This window comes from Mandrillus leucophaeus, unplaced genomic scaffold, assembly GCF_000951045.1.
Source record: "Mandrillus leucophaeus isolate KB7577 unplaced genomic scaffold, Mleu.le_1.0 Scaffold106, whole genome shotgun sequence".
Classification (NCBI taxonomy): domain Eukaryota; kingdom Metazoa; phylum Chordata; class Mammalia; order Primates; family Cercopithecidae; genus Mandrillus; species Mandrillus leucophaeus.
The window spans coordinates 2,355,371-2,377,859 of record NW_012098765.1 but is presented as its reverse complement, the minus strand read 5'-3'; the positions used below and the strand labels follow the sequence as shown (position 1 = coordinate 2,377,859).

Here is a 22,489-nt window from a genome sequence, read left to right as displayed (position 1 = left end):
GTCCCAGCAGCTCAGGAGGCTGAGGTGGGAGGATCGCTTGAGGACCGGAGGTCGAGGCTGCAGTGAACAATGGTTTTGCCACTGCACTCCAGCCTGAGTAAAAGAGTGACATCTTGTCTCTTTTTTTTTCTTTTTCTTTTTTTTTTTTGAGAGAGAGTCTCAGTCAATCTGTCTCCCCAGGTTGGAATGCAGTGGTGCAATCTTGGCTCACTGCAACCTCTGCCTCTTGAGTTCAAGTGATCTTCTGCCTTGGCCTCCCAAGTAGCTGGGTCACAGGCATATGCCCCCATGTCTATGTGCAAAAAAAAAAAAAAATCTGCAGCAACCAACCAGGATGATATACAGTTGGCAGAAGGGTAGGAAGACAGACCAAGGGGAAAGGATATGAAGAGTCTAGGCACAGCCACACTTGTACAATTACTTGATGTGTGATGAAGGTACCACTGCACTTGACTAAGGAAAGGAATTTTTTCCCCTAGTTCATGATGTGGGGCAGTTGGATATCTGCAAGGAGAAAAAATTAGCCCTATCTCATACTATATGCAAAATATAACTTGAAGTGAATTGCAGATCCAAATGTGACAACTCACAAAATATAGCTTCTTTTTTCTCTTTTTTCTTTTTTTTTTTTTTGAGACAGTCTCGCTCTGTAGTCCAGGCTGGAGTGCAGTGGTGCAATCTCAGCTCTCTGCAGAACGCCTCCTGGGTTCAAGCGCCAGGAGGGTTCAAGCGATTCTCCTGCCCCTGCCTCCCGAGTAGCTGGAACTACAGGCGCGTGCCACCACACCCAGCTAATTTTTGTATTTTTAGTAGAGACGGAGTTTCACCATGTTGGCCAGGCTGGTCTCGAACTCCTGACCTCAACTGATCCGCCCTCCTTAGCCTCCTGAAGTGTTGGGATTACAGGCGTGAGCCACTGCACCCGGCCCTCACACAATAAAGTTTCTAGAAGAAAACAGGAAAATGTCTTAATGACCTTGGTGAGGGCATGAAAAGTGGAAACATCCTGTTTTCCAAACAGGATACAAAAAGCACTGAGTACAAAAAAAAGATGGACGAACCAGGCCCATTCCTTCGGTCTCTGAACCTCCATGTCTCTCTGGCTTTCATGAGTCTCGTGGCTCTGGGTGATGCTCTATTCGATGCCACTCACACTTTCTCCAAGTTGGTGATGGTGTCTGGATTACTGTAGACTCCTGTTATTAAGTTCTCTCCTCTTCACTGCACCTAGTTTTCTGTCTACTTTTGACTTCAGATTGTGTTTCCAGCCGGAGTGTGCTGCCTGCCATCTGCTGTCTTCCCTTTCCCCTGCTGCCATGCGTTTCGTTCTGCACCTGCCCTGAGTGTCCCTTTCCATCTCTGCCCTCCTTTGTTTTGGTTTTTGTTTTTGTTTGTTTGAGACAGAGACTTTGTTGCCCAGGCTAGAGTGCAGTGGCATACTCTTGGCTCACTCCAACCTTCTCCTGCCAGGTTCAAGTGATTCTCCTGCCTCAGCCGCTGTAGTAGCTGGGATTACAGGTGCCCACCACCACGCCTGGCTAATATTTGTATTTGTAGTAGGGATGGGGTTTCACCATGTTGCCCAGGCTGGTCTCAAACTCCTGACCTTAGGTAATCTGCCTGCCTCGGCCTCCCAAAGTGTTAGGATTATAGGAGTGAGCCACCGCACCCGGCCTACCACACATTTCTTTCTGCACCTGCCCTGACTGTCCCTTTCCATCTCTCCCCTCTTTTGATTTTGTTTCTTAAGATACAGGGTCTTGCTCTGCCTCCCAGGCTGGAGTGCTGTGGCACAATCAGGGCTCACTGCACGCAGTCTTGACCACCTGTGCTCAAGCGATCCTCCTACCTCAGCCTCCCTCCTCCCATTCTGTGGCTGGGTGGTCCCTGGAGGGTGATGGCCAGAAGGCATCTCCATGGAAACAGACCTCAGAACTCTGCCAGCATTTAACTCCCAAATAGCATTGAACTCTTTCTGATTTAATATCCCACTAGACCCTGGGTTTGTTTTGTTCTGTCCAGCCCTCTCTGGGTGCCTTTTTCACCTCTTTCTGGTTGTTTTTCCTTATATCTCTCACCTGCTGGGTTTGCTCTGATGGCCTCTTCTGTGCCTCCTGGGGCTGCTGTAACCACACTGTGTCCTCCCTCTCTCCACAGGGCATGCCACCGATGACTCAGGCACCCCGCATTATGCACCACATGCCGGGCCAGCCACCCTACATGCCGCCTCCTGGCATGATCCCACCGCCAGGCCTTGCACCTGGCCAGATCCCACCAGGGGCCATGCCCCCGCAGCAGCTTATGCCGGGACAGATGCCGCCTGCCCAGCCTGTGAGTATCTAGTCCCACCCCACCAGGTCTCATGTAAATAGTCAGAATACACAACTAGAGAGGGACCAATCTGGGGGCTGTTGTAGGTTGGGTGGTCTGGGCAGGCCCCCTGAGAAGGTGGTACTGAATGAGGAAGTAGCAGTGGGGGTGGGCCCTGGGCAAAGAGGAATTGGCATCTGGTGGGAGGGTCTGGAAGGTTAGGGTAGGCTGGAGTGGTGCCAGCACCTAGATTGGTTCCACGAGCTATTGAGCGCCTGCTTATGTGCCAGGCCCCGTTCTGCACTGTAGGGCTGCAGCAGGGACAGACAGAAACCTCTGCTGTCCTGTGGCCCACAGTCTGTAGGGCCAAAGAGGTGGGAGGCAGACAGGCAACAATATGTGGTATGTTGGGAGAACGTACCAGAATGAATTCAAGCAGTGTGAGGGATGGAGGAAGGGGCAGCACTAGGGGTCTCCCACTGGATTCAGGGCTCCTGTGCTCACCGACTCCCCTACACCCTCGCAGCTTTCCGAGAATCCACCGAATCACATCTTATTCCTCACCAACCTGCCAGAGGAGACCAACGAGCTCATGCTGTCCATGCTTTTCAATCAGTAAGTGGGGCCTGTGGCTGGGTGGTCCCTGGAGGGTGATGGGCCAGGAGGCATCTCCATGGAAACAGGCCTCAGAACTCTGCCAGCAGAGCTCTGAGCCAAGTGAGGCTTTGCAGGAGGGACAGTGACCAAAGATGTGAAAGGAGGAGGCTGTGGCTGGGCCCATGGCCTGTGGGGGACGTGGGGATGAGGCTGGAAAGGTCTCCATGGCCAGGGCTTGCCGGCTTTTTTCAGCCTTAATTGAGGGCTGAGGGAGTCCGGCTCTGGGCCTCATTTTCCCAGCCCTGAAAATGGGGGCATGCAAGGTAAGGTACACGTAAAACTACATTGAGATGTCCTTGAACACTAGTTAAGACTGGCAGAAGCCAGCGTGCTCAAAAACAGCAAGTGTGGGAGATGGGGATTTGTGAACTGTTGTGCCTGGTGTCAGGGTGGAGTCCGGTGCAGCCAATGTGTAGAGGGGCTGTTCACCGGTGTTGAGTGAAGTTGTGCGTGTGGGTGAGTTCGTCTGGTGGTTCTGTTTCAGAGGCTGTGAGTGGAGCATTCATCACAGTGTTTGTGGTGGGGAGTTGAAGGCTGTCTGGGAGAAGGGATGGGCTACATGCAGCGTCTCACCATGCTGCACTGCATGGCACTTGGAAGAACGGAGAGCGCAACTTTATAATAGTGCCAAGAGGAGATTGTGAGAACCTGAAAAATATAGAAGAACAGTACCACATGTGCAGCATGTCCACAAAGCTGTATATTTTGTGAGAATGCCAATGGAAAAAAGGATACCCAGTAAACGTGAGGATGTTTGCTTAATGGAGAAAGAAGTATGGAATGAAAAGAGGGAAATTAGAAACAGCAGATCAGAAAAGTTAGGGTAAGGCCGGGCGCGGTGGCTCATGCCTGTAATCCCGGTATCTTTGGAGGCTGAGGCAGTTGGATTACTTGAGGTCAGGAGTTCGAGACCAACGTGGGCAACATGGTGAAACCCTTTCTCTCCTAAAAATACAAGAATAAAAATGGAAAAAGGATATCAGTCATTATTGGTATGGCGGGTGGGTTATGATTTAGGAAGGGCCCAGGGGACTGCTGTGTACTGTTTCTTGATTTAGGTTGCAGTTGCGTGGGTGTTTGTGTTTAAATTTTTCATGAAATGCTATGTTGACATTAGAGTTTTTCAACTTAGTACTATCTGCGTTTTGGGCTGGATAATTCTGAGTAATGGGGCCCTGTCCTGTGCATTGGAGGCTACTTGGCATCATTTCTGGCCTGTGTCCACTTGATGCCATTATGTTAGGGAGAAATGCTGAGTCCCTGAGGTCTGTCATTCTCTTTCAGATTCCCTGGCTTCAAGGAGGTCCGCCTGGTCCCTGGGCGGCATGACATCGCCTTCGTGGAGTTTGACAATGAGGTACAGGCAGGGGCAGCTCGTGATGCCCTGCAGGGCTTTAAGATCACGCAGAACAACGCCATGAAGATCTCCTTTGCCAAGAAGTAGCACCTTTTCCCCCCATGCCTGGCCCTTCCCCCGTTCTGGGGCCACCCCTTTCCCCCTTGGCTTAGCCCCCTGAAGGTAAGTCCCCCCTTGGGGGCCTTCTTGGAGCCGTGTGTGAGTGAGTGGTCGCCACACAGCATTGTACCCAGAGTCTGTCCCCAGACATTGCACCTGGCGCTGTTAGGCCGGAATTAAAGTGGTTTTTTGAGGTTTGGTTTTTCACAATCATTTGTCTGTTTGATTTTCTTGCTCTTCATGGTTCCTTTCCCTCCACTTCAGCAGCCCATCCTGAGTTTTTGGACCTCTTGGCATTTTGAGGTTTGCAACCTTGGGGAAGCACAGGATAGTGTAGTGATACTGTTCAAACTTGGGTTACAATTACTGCTTTGGCAGTTTTGTATATTATCCCAATTCACAGCAGGAAATGGAATCCTAGGTCAGGAAATGGAAAGTCAGGGCTGCCACATACAGTTAGGCAGGTTGGGTACTGCACGAGAATGTTACATGTTTACGCCACCAGTTCTCTAACAGATGACAAGAGTGTTAAGGAAGAGGTGTTTCTTCACCTTTTTCTACTCTTCACAAAAGTGCGGCCTGTTGTAGCAATGGCCCCACAGAAACCACAGTAGAAAGGAATTTAATACAGGAAACTTGGTGCTGCTGAAATCACAGGGAGGGTGAGTGGTAGGAGTGGCAGTCTGGGTTTGAGAATCCTGAATTCGAATTTGCAACCCCTGAATGAACTCCTAGCTAGAGTTCAGCGGGATGCCACTGTGACTTCCAGCAGTGCCTGGACTCATTTTGTCACTCCTGGGAAGCTACTGATTTGACGCTGGTATGAGGGGTATGGCCACCTCACACACAGGTGATCTACCTTCCTGGCCAGTGGCCAGCCAGGAGCCTCAGGCAGGTGCCTGACCCCAATTCCCCTGCAGTGTTTAGCTGCGGGGAAGTCTAGGATATGTGACTTCTGGCTGTACAGCCACATACCCAGCTGCAACTCTGGATAAGAAAGGGAGATTGGGGCCAGGCACGGTGGCTCATGCCTGTAATCCCAGTACCTTGGGAGGCTGAGGTGGGCAGATCACGAGGTCAGGAGTTCAAGACCAGCCTGACAAACATGGTGAAACCCTGTCTACTAAAAATACGAAAAAAATTAGCCAAGCATGGGGGTGCGTGCCTGTAATCCCAGCTACTCAGGAGGCTGAGGCAGGAGAATTGCTTGATCCCAGGAGGTGGAGGTTGCAGTGAATCAAGATCGAGCCATACCACTCCAGCCTGGGCCACAGAGCGAGACTGTCTCAAAAACAAAGAAAGGGAGATTGAGTCAGGCGTGGTGGCTCACGCCTGTAATCCTAGCACCTTGGGAGGCCGAGGTGGGCAGATCACGAGGTCAGGAGTTCAAGACCAGCCTGGCCAACATGGAGAAACCCCCATCTCTACTAAAAATACAAAATTAGCCAGGTGTGGTGGCACATGCCTGTAATCCCAGCTACTTAGGAGGCTGAGGCAGAAGAATCATTTGAACCCAGGAGGCGGAGGTTGCAGTGAACCAAGATCATGCCATTGCACTCCAGCCTGGGCAACAGCGAGACTCCGTCTCAAAAAAAAAAAAAGAAAGAGGGAGATTGGCTGGGGCACTGTCCTTAGCAGTTTGTCACACCCCTGTCGGGGAATTTTAAATTGACCAACCCCAGCTCTATTAAAAATACAAAAAAAAATTGGCCAGGTGTGGTGGCTCATGCCTGTCATCCCAGCACTTTGGGAGGCCTAAGTGGGCGACTCAGCTGAGGTCAGGAGTTCAAGACTAGCCTGGCCAACATGGCGTAATATCTGTACAAAAATACAGATATCCTGGCATGATGGTGGGTGGCAATCCCAGCTACTCATGAGGCTGAGGTGGGAGAATTGCTTGCCCCTGGGAGGTGGAGGTTGCAGTAAGCCAAGATCGCGCCATTGCACTGAAGCCTGGGCAACAGAGCAAGAATCAGTCTCAAAAAAAAAAAAAATACAAAAAATTAGCTGGGCATGGTGGTACATGCTTATAGTCCCAGCTACTCGGGAGGCTGAGGCATAAGAATTGCTTGAACTTGGGAGGCAGAAGTTGCAAGGAGCTGAGATCACACCATTGCACTCCAGCCTGGGCGACAAAAAGCAAGACTCCATCTCAAAAAAAAAAAATGTATATATATATGTGTCTCTGTGTGTGTGTGTGTGTGTATGTATATATGCACATGTGCACATTAAAACCCTTTCTCACACTAGGTACATGGAAAAAGGCAATCTTTTGGCAAAAAGTGGGAGATCTACCACTAAATACAATAGGTCGGGTGCAGTGGCTTACGCCTGTAATCCCAGCACTCTGGGAGCCAAGGCGGGTGGATGACAAGGTCAGGAAATTGAGACCATCCTGGCCAAGATGGTGAAACCCTGTCTCTACTAAAAATACAAGAATTAGTGGAGTGTGGAGGCACGTGCCTGTAATCCCAGCTACTCTGTCGCCCATGCTGGAGTGCAGTGGCATGATCTCAGCTCATTGGAACCTCCGCCTCCTGGGTTCATGCGATTCTTCTGCCTCAGCCTCCCGAGTAGCTGGGGCTCCAGGCACCTGCCACCATGCCTGGCTAATTTTTATTTTTATTTTTATTTTTATTTTTGAGATGGAATTTTGCTCTTGTTGCCCAGGCTGGAGCGTAGTGGCGCGATTTCTGCTGACTGCAGCCTCCGCGTCCCAGGTTCAAACGATTCTCCTCAGTCTACTGTGTAGCTGGGATCACAAGTGCCTGTCACCACACCTGGCTAATTTTTGTATTTTTAGTAGAGACAGGGTTTCACCATATTGGCCAGGCTGGTCTCGAACTGACCTGGTGATCTGCCTGCCTTGGCCTCCCAAAGTGCTGGGATTATAGACGCCAGCCACCGTGCCCAGCCGTTTTGTTTGTTTTGTTTTGTTTTGTTTTGTTTTTTTGAGACGGAGCCTTACTTTGTCACCCAGGCTGGAGTGCAATGACGTGATCTCGGCTCACTGCAACATCCGCCTCCTGGGTTCAAGCGATTCTCCTGCCTCAGCCTCCTGAGTAGCTGGGACTACAGGCACCCACCACCACGCCTGGCTGATGTTTGCATTTTTATTAGAGACGGAGTTTCACCAAGTTGGCCAGGCTGGTCTTAAACTCCTGACCTCAAATGATTCACCCACCTCGGCCTCCCAACGTGCTGGGATTACAGGTGTGAGCCACTAATGAACCTGGCTAAACATACTAAATTCTTGGTCAGGCGCGGTGGCTCATGCCTGTAATCCCAGCACTTTGGGAGGCTGAGGTGGGCGGATCACGAGGTTAGGAGATTGAGACCTTCCTGGCTAACATGGTGAAACCGCTACTAAAAATACAAAAAAAAAATTAGCCGGGCGTCGTGGCGGGCGCCTGTAGTCCCAGCTACTTGGGAGGCTGAGGCAGGAGAATGGCCTGAACCTGGGAGGCAGAGCTTGCAGTGAGCCGAGATCTCGCCACTGCACTCCAGCCTGGGTGACAGAGCGAGACTCCGTCTCAAAAAAAAGAAAAAAAAGAAAAAAACCTAAATTTTTATTTTCCTGCCAAGGCTCTAAACTCAATCTTGCTTATGCTCTGTTCTCCCCGTTCATGAGGAATGTCAGTATTAGAAGCAGTGAAGATACAGGGCACCCCATGCAGACCTCGTGTGATGGGAAAGGTGGGAACAAGAGAGGAATTGCCGTCTACAGTAAATGACGTTTATTGCTGACAGGCAAGGGGAAACGTCTCGCCCACCACACTGGCAACCATGGCCTACTGGCTATTAAGTATGTGGGTTCCATGGTCAGCCGGTCCTGGTTTCTGCTTTCTGGGGACTTCTTAGCTGTTAGCCTATAGGTAGTTGATGTCCCCTGTCTGAGTTTTGTTTACTTCCTATGTAAAGAGTAGTCCCTCTATATTAATACCATGATGATGTTTGTAGTTATTACCCATCCCCCAACACACTCTCTCCCTTTCAGGCACTTAGCAAACACTCAATAAGTTCAGCAAATATTTGCTGAGTACCTATTGTGTGCTACATACTTTTGTAGGGATAAGGTATGCAGTGATTAATAAAATGGACAATTTCCAATATTGTGTTGTGATGAAAACAAAACTGATGTGGTGGGGCCAGCACACTGAGAGGCCGAGGTGGGATGATCGCTTGAGGCAACCTGGGCAACAAAGTGAGACTTCATCTCTACAAAAAAAAAAAATTAAAAATTAGCTATGCGTGGTGGCACATCCCTATAGTCTTAAGCTACTTGGGAGCCTGAACCAGGAGGTTCACTGGAGCCCAGTTCAAGGCTGCAGTGAGCTATGATGGCACCACTGTACTCCAGCCTGGGTGACAGAGTGAGACCCCATCTCAAAACAAAAAACAACCTCGGCTGGGCCGGGCATGGTGGCTCACGCCTGTAATCCCAGCACTTTGGGAGGCCGAGGTAGGTGGAACACGAGATCAGGAGTTCGAGCCACCATGCTGAAACCTGGCCAACATGCTGAAACCCTATCTCTACTAAAACCCTATCTCTACTAAAAATACAACAACAACAACAAATTTAGTTAGACGTGGTGGTGTGTGCTTGTAATCCCAGCTACTCGGGAGGATAAGGCAGGAGAATTGCTTGAACCTGGGAGATGGAGGTTGCAGTGAGCTGAGATCTCACCACTGCACCCCAGCCTGGGTGACAGACCAAGAATCTGTCCAAAAAAAAAAAAAAAAAAGTCCTGATGTGAAGGGGGTGGTGGGGCTGGGAACAGTAATGAGTGGTCCAGAAAACCCCTCTGAGAAGGTGCATTTGAGCTGAGTTCATGGTGCTTAGTGTTGGGTTTGTAGACATGGCACAGACCTAGTCTTCATCCCTGACAAACTCCTCCCTGGCCCCAAGCCTGTGTGTGTCCATTCTCTTCTAAAAAACGCTTGGACTTGCCAGTCTAGAGGTGAGGGTCCCTGGGAGCAAGGCAGACCCTCTGGAGAAGGATGCTCAGCCTGTGGATCTCTGAAGCACACTTTGGAGGTGAGAGATGAAAAAAAAGAGGCCGGGCGCGGTGCCTCGCCTCTGTAAATCCCAGCACTTTGGGAGGCTGAGGTGGGTGGATCACTTGAGGTCAGGAGATCGAGACCAGTGTGGCCAATATGGTGAAACCCCATCTCTACTAAATATACAAAAATTAGCTGGGCATGGTGGCACGTGCCTGTAGTCTCAGCTACGTGGAGGCTGAAGCAGAAGAACTGCTTGAACCTGGAAGGCGGAGGTTGCACTAAGCCAAGATTGCACCACTGCACTCCAGCCTGGGTGACAGAGCGAGATTCTGTCTCAAAAGTCTAAAAAAATTAAAAAAAATTTGTGCTTCTCAGTGACCCTGTTCCTGTGGCTGCAATATGGAGGGAGAGTACAAAGTGGGGGTACATCCAGCTGCTATGTTGTGAGCTGTCTGTAGAGGTCCATGTGTCAAGAAAACTGAGGACAGAGGCCCTCAGTCCAGTTCCCACAAACAACTGAATCTCTACAACAGCTGCCTGAATGGGCTTGGAAGCAGTCCTCCCACAGTTCAGCCTTCAGATGAAACTGTACCCCTGGCTGACAGGCTGATTGCAGCCTTATAGCAGACTTTGAGCCTGAGATATTCGACCCACAGAAAAGTTGATAATTTTGGTCTTTTTTTTTCTAAACAGGGTCTTGCTCTGGAGTGCAGCGGCATGATCATGGCTCACTGCAGCCTCTACCGCCTGGGTTCAAGTGGTCCTCCCACCTCAACCTCCTGAGTGGCTGGGACTATAGGTGTGTACCACCATGCCCAGCTAGTTTTTCTTTTTTTTTCTTTTTGTAGCTATGAGGGTCTCGCTGTGTTACCCAGGCTGGTCTCAAATTTTTAGGCTTTAGCAATCCTCCTGTCTCAGCCTCCCAAAGTGCTGGGATTACAGGCATGAGCCACTGCACTGCGCCAATGTTGGCCTTAGGCTAAGTATGCGACAGGAGATACCTGCATTGGGCTTTGGGAATTGAAGTCACTTCTACTTCTTTGTGGCTTCATCAGTAATATGGGGCAGGGGGCACAGTCCCCACAGCTGATTCTTGAGTGTTCTTTCTGAGTATCCTTAATACTTCACACACTATCATATATCTGAACTTTGTTCATTGATTATCTCCCCTTTATTTTTCATTCCTTGATGAATCTCCAGGGTCTGGATCAAGGCCTAGCATACTTTATGTACTCATGAAATCTTTAATGAATGAAGAAATGATTTTTTTTTTTTTTTTTTTGAGACAGGAGTCTCACTCTGCCACCCAGGCTGGAGTGCAGTGGCATGATCTTGGCTCATTGCAACCTCCACCTCCCAGGTTCAAGCAATTCTCCTGCCTCAGCCTCCCGAGTAGCTGGGACTACAGGCACATGCCACTACGCCTGACTCATTTTTGTATTTTTTAGTAGAGACAGGGTTTCACCATATTGACCAGGCTGGTCTCAAGCTCCTGACCTTGTGACCTGACTGCCTCGGCCTCCCAAAGTGCTGAGATTATAGGTGTGAGCTACCGCGCCCATTTTTTTTTTTGGGACAGGATCTCACTCTCTCGTCCAGGCTGGAGTGCAGTGGCATGGCTCACTGCAGCCTCCACCTCCCAGTTTCAAGCAATTCTGGTTCGGCCTCCCAAGTAGCTGGGACTACAGGTGTGCACCACCACGCCTGTCTAATTTTTGTATTTTCACCATGTTGGCCAGGTTGGTCTCAAAACTCCTGACCTCAAGTGATCCGCCTGCCTTAGCCTCCCAAAGTGGTGGGATTACAAGAGTAAGCCACCATGCCTGGCCTGAATGAAGAAATTTTTTTTTTTTTTTTTTTTAAGGCAGAGTTTCACTCTTGTTGCCCAGGCTGGAGTGCAATGGCACTATCTCGGCTCACCACAACCTCTGACTCCCAGGTTCAAGCAATTCTCCTGCCACAGCCTCCCTAGTAGCTGGGATTATAGGCATGTGCCACCATGCCCAGCTACTTTTTTTGTACTTTTAGTAGAGACGGGGTTTCTCCATGTTGGTCAGGCTGGTCTCGAACTCCTGATCTCAGGTGATCCACCCGCCTCGGCCTCTCAAAGTGCTGGAATTACAGGCATGAGCCACTGCTCCAGGCCAAGAAATAATTTTTTAAAAAGGGTTTTAAAGTGGGGCCGGGTGCAGTGGCTCACACATGTAATCCCAACACTTTTGGAGGCCAAGGCGGGTGGGTCACTTGAGTTCAGGAGTTAGACACCAGCCTGACCAACATGGTGAAACCCCATCTCCACTAAAAATACAAAATTAGCTGGGCGTGGTGGCGCACGCCTGTAATCCCAGCTACTTGGGAGGCTGAGGCAGGAGAATCACCTGAACCCGGGAAGGGGAGGTTGCAGGGAGCTAAGATTGCACCATTGCACTCCAGCCTGGGCAACAAAAGCAAAACAACGTCTCAAAAAAAAAAAATTGCATTTCGAAGCCAGGTGCAGTGGCTCACACTTATAGTCACGGCTACTTAGGAGGCCGTGGTAGGAGGACAGCTTGAGCCCAGTCATTCAAGGCTGAGTAAGCTGTGACTGTGACACTGTACTCCAGTCTGGGCGACAGAGTGAGACCCTGTCTGTAAAAAAAAATCTTTCGGGCCGGGCGTGGTGACTCACGCCTGTAATCCCAGCATTTTGGGACACTGAGGCAGGTGGATCACCTGAGGTTGGGAGTTCGAGACCAGCCTGGCCAACATGGAGAAACCCTGTCTCTACTAAAAATACAAAAATAGCTGGACATGGTGGTGCATGCCTGTAATCCCAGCTACTCGGGAGGCTGAGGCAGGAGAATTGCTTGAATCCGGGGCAGAGGTTGCAGTGAACCGAGATAGTACCACTGCAATATGAGACTCCATCTCAAAAAAAAAAAAAAAAAGATAGCATAGCAATGGCTGTGGGCCTGGATACAAGTCTTAGCCCCTCCACTTCTCCACTTCCTGGCTCTGTAAGCCTTAGACAAGTTCCTTAACTCCACACTTCCATTTCCATGTAACAAGGGGTTATAGGCCAGGCATTGGTGGCTCATGCCTGTAATCCCAGTGCTTTGGGAGGCTGAGGCGGGAGGATCGCTTGGGGACATGAGCTCAAGACCAGCCCAGGCAGTATAGTAAGGCACTGGCTCTAGAAAAATAAAAATAAATCATCCAAGAATGGTGACCCGCCTACTATTCTACTCAGGAGGCTGAGGGGGGAGGATTTCGTGAGCCCAGGGGTTCAAGGATGCAGTGAGCGATGATCACATCACTGTACTTCAGCCTGAGCAACAGCAAGATCCTGTCTCAAAAAATTAAATTAGGCTGGGCTTGGTGGCTCATGCCTGTAATCCCAGCACTTTGGAAAGCCACGGTGGGCAGATTGCTTGAGCCCAGGAGATTGAGACGAGGTTGGGCAACATGACGAAACCCTGTCTCTACCAAAAATACAAAAAATTAACTGAGCATAATGGTGCATGTCTGTGGTCCCAGCTACTCGGGAGGCTGAGGTGGGAGGACTGCTTGAGCCCAGGAAATAGGGGCTGCAGTGAACCAGGATCATGCCACTGTACTCCAACCTGGGCAACAGAGCAAGACCCTACCTCAAAATAATTATTGTAAAAAAATGTATTAATCGGGCATAGGTGGCTCGTGCCTGTAGTCCCAGTTACTCAGGAGGCTGAGGTGGGAGGATTGCCTGAGTCTAGGAGGTTGAGGCTGCAGTGAGCCACAATGGCACCATTGCACTCCACCTGGGCAACAGGGTGAGACCCTGTCTCAAAAAAGAAAGGGAGGGTTTATAATCACTCCTGACATGATACAGAGTATCCATTTGAGTTCATAACATAAATACGTACTTGGTGAATGCTCTATAACTACTGGCCTTTTTTGTTGTTCCCATTTTACATATAAGGATGCTGAGGCTCTGTGAGGAGAAATAGCTTAGCCCAGGTCATCCAGTGGGAAGCGGCTGGTGCAGATAAACAGTGATCGTGGTGGGACATTGCCTAGCCTAAGGTTCAGCATACAATATTCAGTCAGTACTCCAGGGCTGAGCTGTTTCTGGTCATCAAAGGGCTGCCTTGTTCTCCTGCCCCACAGCACAGGAAATTCCAAGGTGGTTTTCCTTACAGGCTCCTCCTGCTTCTGTCGCCAGAGGGGACAGCAGAGGAGCCCAGGTACCTAAGCCAACTCAAGAGAAGATGGAATTGAATATCTCAACTACCTTGTCTGGGCCTCTGTGATTGTTGAGGAGTGGGCTGTCACTGGGAAAGCTGTGAGCTGCTTTGGACCTTATCTGGGAATTTCCTTGGGCTTGCAGCCTTTACCCTATCCTTGAAATGGTTCTGGCTGGGTAGCAACTTCTAGGTGGTGTGGGCGAAATTTGGGACTGGTTTAGGGCGGGGATAAGACCAAGAACACAAGTTTCCTTGAGCTATGGGAGAGAGGGAGGGGAGGAAATTGGAGACCTCAGCACCCCTTTGCTCACTCTCTTGCTCACAGTCCACGATGGCCTGGTCCCTGGTGTTCCTCGGTGTCATCGTCTTGCTGTCTGCCTTCTCCGGACCTGGTGTCGGGGGTGGCCCTATGCCCAAGCTGGCTGACCGGAAGCTGTGTGCAGACCAGGAGTGCAGCCGTAAGAGTGGGGAGGGAGAACTGGGGGCTTGGGGTGTTAGCCTGTGTGGAGGGTGTTGCATTCCCTTCTATTCCTTCCCTAGACCCTATCTCCATGGCTGTGGCCCTTCAGGACTACATGGCCCCCGACTGCCGATTCCTGACCATTCACCGGGGCCAAGTGGTGTATGTCTTCTCCAAGCTGAAGGGCCGTGGGCGGCTCTTCTGGGGAGGCAGCGTGAGTCTTGGGAGAGTGAAAGAGGGGAAGGGTACAGGGCTGGGGTAGACTCATTATCCCCATGAAGGGAAGATTTGAGGGGGATGAACTGAAATAGACATTCTGGGGGTATATTGTTACTTACTTACTTTATTTATTTATTTTTGAGACAGTGTCTTACTCTGTTGCCCTGGCTGGAGTGTAGTGGCGCGATCTGGGCTCACTGCAACCTCCGCCTCCCGAGTTCAAGCGATTCTTCTGCCTCAGTCTCCTGAGTAGCTGGGACTACAGGCACGTGCCACCACGCCCGGCTAATTTTTGTATTTATAGTAGAGATAGGGTTTCACCATATTGGCCAGGCTGGTCTCGAACTCCTGACCTCATGATCCGCCCACCTCAGCCTCCCAAAGTGCTGGGATTACAGGCGTGAGCCACTGCGCCTGGCCCTTTTTTATTTATTTTTAATTTTTTCCAAGACAGAGACTTGCTCTGTCACCCAGGCTGGAGTACAATGGTGTGATCTTGGCTCACTGTAACCTCCACCTCTTGGGTTCAAGTGATTCTCCTGCCTCAGCCTCCTGAGTACCTGGGATTACAGGCATGCGCCACTATACCTGGCTAATTTTTATATTTTTAGTAGAGACAGGGTTTCACCATACTGGCCAGGTTGGTCTTGAACTCTTGACCTCATGATCTGCCCGCCTTGGCCTCCCAGAGTGCTGGGATTCTAGGTGTGAGCCACCGCCCCCCAGCCTATTTTCACTTTATTTACCAATTTTAGGGCAACTGCTATGGTCCCACGTTCTGTTCTAGATACCAAGATACAACAACAAATGATCCTTTTTATTTTATTTTTATTTTTATTTATTTATTTATTTTTGAGATGGAGTCTCGCTCTGTCACCCAGGCTGGAGTACAGTGGCCAGATCTCAGCTCACTGCAAGCTCCGTCTCCCAGGTTTATGCCATTCTCCTGCCTCAGCCTCCCGAGTAGCTGGGACTACAGGCGCCCGCCATCTTGCCCGGCTAGTTTTTTGTATTTTTAGTAGAGACAGGGTTTCACCGTGTTAGCCAGGATGGTCTCGATCTCCTGACCTCGTGATCCGCCCGTCTCGGCCTCCCAAAGTGCTGGGATTACAGGCTTGAGCCACCGCGCCCGGCCTGATCCTTTTTATTTTAATGGAGAGAAATGAGCAAAAAGCAAGTCATAAAAAATAGCAGCCGGGCACGGTAGCTCACACCTGTAATCCCAAGTAAGGCCAAGTTGGGAGGATAGCTTGAGCCTAGGAGTTCGAGACCAGCCTGGGCAACATAGTAAGACCCCCCCCCTACAAAAAAAAAAAATTAAAAATTAACTGGCCGTCATGGTGTGTATCTGTGGTCCCGGCTACTCAGGAGGCTGAGGTGGGAGGATTGCTTGAGCCCAGAAGTTGAGGCTACAGTGAGCCGTGATCATGCTACTGCACCCCAACCTGGGCGACACAGTGAGACCCTGTCTGCAAAATAATAATAAAAGCAAATATGCGCTGCTGTGAGTATTAACAGAGACTGACTTGGGTGGTCAGAAAAGGCTTCTGAACAGGTTACATTGAAGCTGAGATTCGTATGACAAGGATGGAGCCAGTTACATGGAGATCAGGGAGAAGGGAGAATGTAAAGCCTTCAGCAGGCATAAGCTTGCCATCTTCCCAAACCCTAGCTTTTAACTCCTCTTCCCTAGGTTCAGGGAGATTACTATGGAGATCTGGCCGCTCGCCTGGGCTATTTCCCCAGTAGCATTGTCCGGGAGGACCAGACCCTGAAACCTGGCAAAGTCGATGTGAAGACAGACGTGAGTGTCATGGGGGCTGGCAAAAAATCTGGGGGGAGGACCCTTAGGTTGTGGGGGTGGGCAAAAATGCTCCCACTGGCTCCCCAGGTGTGTGCGCTGGGAGAAATTCTTTCCCTGCCTCAATTTTCACACCAGTAAAATGGGTCCGGTTGGGAGGTGCAAAGATTAGAGGGCTCTAGGCTAATTTGCGTAGCACTTGCGTGGCCAGACCTGGGCCCTGCAGCTGCAGCCTTTGCAAAAACCACTAGATCCTTTGTGGTGTGACCGCTGGTTTTCTCTCCACTGTTTCCCCTTTCTCTTTTTCAGAAATGGGATTTCTACTGCCAGTGAGCTCAGCCTACCGCTGGCCCTGCCGTTTCCCCTCCTTGGCTTTATGCAAATACAGTCAGCCCAGTGCAAATGGCCTGTCTCTGTGGTCTTTGGGGTGGGGTAGGGTGGGGTGGGAACTATACAAATGAAATGTTTCTCTGGGTTCCTGAATCTAACCAGTTAACCCGCTGCATATGGTAACGTCAGTGGTTGCTAGGCAGTGTTTCACTGATGAAAGCCGTGTGCGGTAGGAGGGCTCCTAAGCTTAGGTTTCTGACACAAGCAAAGGAAAACCTAAGCAGCCCAACTAGGGGGTTGTAGTGTCCTCTCTAGACCAGTGGGAGGGGGCCAATGGGACTACGCGGAGGATATAAATCGCACAGCAAAGGTTTTCTTGGAAGATTATCTGCAAAGGGAGGCGGGAAGTAACCTGCGCCTATCTTCCGAGTTTTCCTCCTTTTTGCCTTTGAGACCAGTAATCGCTCCCGCCAGCTCAAGATCAGCTCCTCTTCCAGTCTCTTTCTGTCAATTCTGCCTGTGCCCCCTTCTTTGCATTCGTATCCCCTCCCCCAAGTCCGCTCCAATCCAATCCGGAGACTCGACTCTGCCCCCGGACTCCAGACTAAATCCGTTCCTCGGCTCGGCAAAGCAGCTCTGCACGTCCCTTCCCACTTGCTGAGCCAATCGCTGGCCTCGGCCCCGCCCCTTTGGGCTGGGCACCTCTCATGCCACCAATCCGCGCCTTTTGTCCCGCCCTCTGCCCGCGAGTCCACCAATCCCGCCCTTCGGAAAGCGTGGTCTGGTATCCAGCTGCTGGAGCGGGTCGCGCTGGAGGGGGGCGGAGGCGGAAGTGGCGGTGCCGGGCCCGGGGAGTAGGAAGAAGCCGGGGCTGTAGCCGGAGTGGAGCGGCTGCCAGCCGAGGAGCAGGCGCGGCCGCGGCGCCATATTGCGGCCCTCAGCGGCCGCGAGCGAGTCATGGCCGAGACCTACGGTGAGGGTGGTGGGCCGAAGCCGGGGTCCTGGGTCTGGGCCCCGGGAGGATGCGGCCTGTGGGAATGGGCGGGGCTTTGTAGATCAGGGGGCGGGGTCTGGTGTTATGGAGGCAGGGCCTAAGTGGATGCTGGGAGGGGTTTAGTGGGTCTGAGGCTGAGCTTAATCGATTTAGGTGGAGCCTGAGGGTCTGGTGCGTGGGTTAAATAGATCTGGGGCGGGATTTGAGGGAGCTGGTACTTAGGGGTTCAGGGAGGCCCTGAGGGAAGAGGTGGGCCTTAGTGGATCTGGGCGGAGCCTGAGTGAAGGGGCGGGGCTGACTGCGTGAATGGCAGGAGTCGGGCTTATGGGCTAGAGGGAACACTGGATGGAAGCTCGGGACCCTGGGGTTGATCTGGCTGGAGAGAGCTCTGGAATGGGTTTGGGTATGGGCTGTTCTTGAGTTAGGGGCAGGACTTAGTGGCAAGGGGTGGGGCTTATGCATGAGAATGGAGCCACGGTCTGGGCAGAGGGAGGGAAGGAGAGGTCGGGAAGTGGAAAATCAGTAGGGATGCAGCACAGGAGGTGGTGACTGGAGGCGGGGGAAGCGCAGGTTTAGGAGTCAGAGGGAGCTGCATTCGTTCAACAAATACAGAAGAGAAGAGTGCAAAGACCCTGAGGTAAGAACCAGCTTGTCGTTTTCAGGGAATAGACTGAAGGTCAGGAGCTATAGTGGAGTGAATGAGTCAGAGGGTGGTAGGAGGTGAAGAGGAACAAGGGCTAGATGGTAGTCCTTGTTTAAATAGCTTTCAAGAGACTTTAGCGATGGACTCTGGAGCCCTTGGCCTAAGTTTGAATCTCACTTCTGCCTAGCTCTGTCACTTGGGGCAAGTCAGTTAACCTCTCTGGCCTGTTTCCTCATCTGGAAAAGGGGAATAATTTTTAGGCTACCTCCCTCATAGAGTTTTCCTGAGGATGATGTGAGCTGTTGATGTGAGTAAAGACCTTTAGAGCTGTTCCTGGCCTACAACAACACACAATTGACCTATGTAATAAACCTGCACGTGTGGGCTGGGCATGGTGGCTCACGCCTGTAATCCCAGCACTTTGGGAGGCCAAGGTGGGTGGATCACCTGAGGTCGGGAGTTTGAGACCAGCCTGACCAACATGGAGAAACCCCGTCTTTACTAACAATACAAAATTAGCTGAGCGTGGTGGCGCATGCCTGTAGTCCCAGCTGCTCGGGAGGCTGAGGCAGGAGAATTGCTTGAACCTGGGAGGTGGAAGTTGCGGTGAGCCAAGATTGCGCCATTGCACTCCAGCCTGGGCAACAAAGAGTGAAACTCTTGTCTCGAAAAAACAAAAACAAGGACAATAAAAAACCTGCACATGTATCCCCTGAACCTAAAATAAAAGTTGAAAAAAATATATAGAATGTGCCTGGCACATGGCAAGTACTACATAAGAGTTATCTGTTACTGTTACCTATTGGTTTGTTTCTGCCTATGTCTGTTTCTCTCCCTCTAACTGTGACGGTTAGAGAGACAGATTGGATTGGAATCCATCTTTTTCCCTGTATCTTTCTCTCCCTGTGGGTATCCCTGATTTTGGCTCCATCTGGTCAGACTTCCTCTTCAAATTCCTGGTGATTGGCAGTGCAGGAACTGGCAAATCATGTCTCCTTCATCAGTTCATTGAGAATAAGTGTGAGTTTCCCGCAGTGGTCCTGGGAACCCTGAGCTGTGGTTATGGGCATGGTGTGGGCTGGTGGGCAGCTGGTGGGGAGGGCAGGGCTGGCCATAGGTACAAGTCCAGTCCTGGCTTTTTGGTCCTTGCTTTGTCATATGTCCTTTACTAGGTTCTCCTTGACCTCAGTCACTCCAGCAATGAGAATGGGTTTGTAGAGACTGAGAAGGCCTTGGAGGATGGGGGATCCTCTGAGCTGCCTCCTCTCTCCCTGCACTGCCCCTTCTGTTCCTCCCACTCCCAGTCAAACAGGACTCCAACCACACGATCGGCGTGGAGTTTGGATCCCGGGTGGTCAACGTGGGTGGGAAGACTGTGAAGCTACAGATTTGGGACACGGCTGGCCAGGAGCGGTTTCGGTAGGTGGGCTGGGCTCCCAAGGGTGATGAGGAGAGAGAGAGAAGGAAAGAGAGAGAGAGACGTGTGTGTAGAGTCACTTGGAGACACTGAGAGGGCAGACAAGGCAGAGAGAGAGAGAAGAGACACCATAGTTAGCAGGTATATATATCCAAGGAGAGAGGGAGTACTGGAGAGAGAAAGAGATGGCAGAAGAAAAAGAGGTAGGGGCCAGATGCAGTGGCTCATGCCAGTAATCCCCGTGCTTTGGGAGGCCAAGGTGGGAAGATTGCCTGAGCCCAGAAGTTCGAGACCAGCCTGGGCAACATAGCGAGACCCCCATCTCAAAGAAAGAAAAAGAGATAGAGAAAAGTGGCTTGGGGAGGGGGTGAGGGATAGAGACTGAGAGACATTGAAACAGAAAGAGAAGGGGAAACTTGAGAGACACACACCCAGAAAGGAAAAGAGCAAGAGAGACAGAGACTAAGAGAGTTGAAGAGAATGATAAGGGAGGTAAGGAGGCCCGGCACAGTGGCTCACACCTATAATCCCAGCACTTCGGGAGGCTGAGGCGGGTGGATCACTTGAGGTCAGGAGTTCGAGACCAGTCTGCCACCATGGTGAAACCCTGTCTCTACTAAAAATACAAAAAAAATTTAGCTAGGCTGTGGTGGTGGATGCCAGTTACTCGGGAGGCTGAGGCAGGAGAATTGCTTGAACCTGGGAGGCACAGGTTGCAGTGAGTCAAGATTGCACCAGTTCTCCCCAGCTGGCGTGCCAGAGCGAGACTCTATCTCAAAAATAAATAAATAAAGGAGGTGAGGAGACACAGAGAAACAGGTCAGAGGCAGAGAAGGAGACAGGGCAAGTCGGACAGGTGTAGTTGGACATTGAATGAATGAATGAATGCATAGATTTATGGAAAGGCAAGGGTGAGCATGAGAGCCACAGAGATGGAACAGAAAGAGAGACAGCGAGAAATAGGGAATTGAAGACACACAGGCCAAGGCAGGAGAACCGCTTGAGTCCAGGAGTTTGAGACCAGCCCGGGCAACATTGTGAAATCCCATCTTTCCAAAAGAGAAATGGAGAAATGGACGTGTTGTGGGAGAGGGAGAGGGAAATGCATAGGGCTCAACACATGGTAGGTCTTCAGGAAATGACTGCAGAAAAGTTGATCGACACATAGAAACCTTAGGCGAGTGTGAGAAACAGAGACAGAGAGCAGGGAGAGAAATAGAGGGAATTCGGTCCGTGGAAAAGTGTGATCTATGGCAGCATAGTAGCTGAGTTAATACTTGTGTATGGATTCACTGCCTGAGGTGCACAGAGCCCAGAGGCAGAGAGACGGGCTGAAGGATAGACAGGTGTGTGGCATGGACTAGGTTTACGGTGAGTGCTTAGTAAATGCTTGTGGAATGATTGCATGAGTTCCAGAAGGACCCAGACTGGTGAGACTGAGAATGCAGAGTTGGCTACACTGGGAAGGAGCCTCCACCTGACACAGCAGGACAATGATAAGCAGATGTTGCATAGCACTTGGGCAGGGCCAGGCAAAGGGGAGATTTGCTCAGAAAATGTTGAATGAACGAATGCACAAATGCATGGGAAGGCAAAAGTAAGCATGAGAGAGCCAGAGAGGTGAAACAAACAAAAAAGACAGGGAGAAATAGGAAATTAAATAGGGCCAGCCACGGTGGCTCACACCTGTAATCCCTGCACTTTAGGAGGCCTAGGCGGGTGGATCACTTGAGGTCAGGAGTTCAATACCACACTGGCCAGCATGGCGAAACCCCATCTCTACTAAAAATACAAAAATTAACTGGATGTGGCAGTGCATGCCTGTAATCCCAGCTACTTGGGAGGCTAAGGCAGGAGAATCACTTGAATCCGGGGGGCAGAGGTTGCAGTGAGCCGAGATCACGCCATTGCACTTCAGCCTGGGTGAAAGAGCAAAACTCCATCTCAATCAATCAATCAATCCATAAAAGACACGTAGGGCTGGGCACAGTGGCTCACGCCTGTAATCCTAGCACTTTGGGAGGCCAAGGTGGGCAGATCACTTGAGGTCAGGAGTTTGAGATCAGACTGGCCAACATGGCAAAACCCCATCTCTACGAAAAATACAAAAATTAGCCGATGTGGTGGCATGCATCCGTAATCCTGGCTACTCAAGAGGCTGAGGTGGGAGAATCGCTTGAACCCAGGAAGTGGCGGTTGCAGTGGTTGCAGTGAGCCGAGATCATGGCGCAGTGCAGCCTGGGAGACAGAGTGAGACTCTTACTAAAAAAAAAAAAAAAAAAAATGAAAGAAAAGTTACTAAAAAAAAAAAAAAAAAAAAAGACCCATAGCTTAAGGCAGGAGAATCACTTGAGCCCAGGAGTTGGAGACCAGCCTGGGCAACCTAGCAAAGCCCCATCTTTACAAAAAATATTAAGAAATTAGCCAGGTGTGGTGGTGCACACTGGTAGTCCCAGATACTCCAGAGGCTGAGGTGGGAGGATCCCTCCCCTGGGAGACTGAGCCCAGGAGTTTGAGGATGCAGTGAGCCGAGATTGTGCCACTCACTCCAACCTGGGCTATAGAGCAAGACCATCAAAAAAATTAAAATTAAAATTAAAACAAGACACACATGTAAGAGACATAGAGAGAAAAAGAGACCAATGGAAAGACAGGGACATAGGGAGAGACAAAGACGGGAGACTTACAGACAGAGGCAGCTGGCCAGCTAAGTGAGATAGAAGCTGAGAGAGGCAAAGAGAGAGGGACTGCAAGGATGCAAGAACAGAGAGGAATTGCATGGCGACCCAACCAAGGCCAGGTTTTGGGGGATGGGCCAGCAGTGAAGGGGGGCCTCCGAACCACCAGTCTCTGTCTGCAGAGGGGGGCATTCTCGGGGCAGACCCCAGCCTTGGGGGTGACTGGGTCCCCCTGGCCCCACAGGTCGGTGACGCGGAGTTATTACCGAGGGGCAGCTGGAGCCCTGCTGGTGTACGACATCACCAGGTGGGTGCCCG

The 22,489-nt window shown here is 50.8% G+C and overlaps 3 protein-coding genes across 7 annotated transcripts in view; all 3 read left to right on the top strand.

Moving 5' to 3' along the window:
- The window catches only part of SNRPA (small nuclear ribonucleoprotein polypeptide A), a 31,781-nt gene extending 10,789 nt beyond the window's left edge, over positions 1-20,992 (top strand). For 2 of the 4 annotated variants that reach the window (XM_011983620.1, XM_011983604.1), the window contains exons 4-6: positions 2,158-2,331; positions 2,837-2,925; positions 4,252-4,633. In XM_011983620.1, the coding sequence (XP_011839010.1) occupies positions 2,158-2,331; positions 2,837-2,925; positions 4,252-4,411 (423 nt within the window). In that variant the 3' untranslated portion in view covers positions 4,412-4,633. Of the gene's footprint in view, positions 1-2,157; positions 2,332-2,779; positions 2,926-4,251; positions 4,634-10,007; positions 10,016-20,963 lie in introns of those variants that run through there. The other 2 variants (XM_011983612.1, XM_011983627.1) reach the window with 2 other exon arrangements.
- Positions 13,601-16,515, top strand: MIA (melanoma inhibitory activity). 2 transcript variants are annotated; one of them, XM_011983640.1, is made up of 5 exons: positions 13,601-13,629; positions 13,955-14,087; positions 14,170-14,303; positions 16,002-16,112; positions 16,419-16,515. In XM_011983640.1, exons 2-5 carry the CDS (start codon positions 13,961-13,963, stop codon positions 16,440-16,442), a joined length of 396 nt encoding a protein of 131 aa, XP_011839030.1. In that variant the 5' UTR covers positions 13,601-13,629; positions 13,955-13,960; the 3' UTR covers positions 16,443-16,515. The 2 variants fall into 2 exon arrangements, with proteins under 2 accessions (XP_011839030.1, XP_011839036.1); XM_011983646.1 differs by lacking the exon at positions 13,601-13,629 and adding an exon at positions 13,694-13,727.
- Positions 16,857-22,489, top strand: part of RAB4B (RAB4B, member RAS oncogene family) — a 23,903-nt gene continuing 18,270 nt past the window's right edge. The window contains exons 1-4 of the mRNA XM_011983653.1: positions 16,857-17,412; positions 19,016-19,096; positions 19,381-19,495; positions 22,416-22,478. Of these exons, the coding sequence (XP_011839043.1) occupies positions 17,397-17,412; positions 19,016-19,096; positions 19,381-19,495; positions 22,416-22,478 (275 nt within the window). The 5' untranslated portion in view covers positions 16,857-17,396. The remainder of the gene's footprint in view (positions 17,413-19,015; positions 19,097-19,380; positions 19,496-22,415; positions 22,479-22,489) is intronic.

Excerpts from the sequence above, each read along its gene's own strand:
- MIA (XM_011983640.1), top strand. The coding sequence starts at position 13,961 with ATGGCCTGGTCCCTGGTGTTCCTCGGTGTCATCGTCTTGCTGTCTGCC. Across the intron at positions 14,304-16,001 it reads GGCTCTTCTGGGGAGGCAGC|GTTCAGGGAGATTACTATGG; the intron begins GTGAGTCTTGGG and ends CCTCTTCCCTAG. Across the intron at positions 16,113-16,418 it reads AAGTCGATGTGAAGACAGAC|AAATGGGATTTCTACTGCCA; the intron begins GTGAGTGTCATG and ends TCTCTTTTTCAG.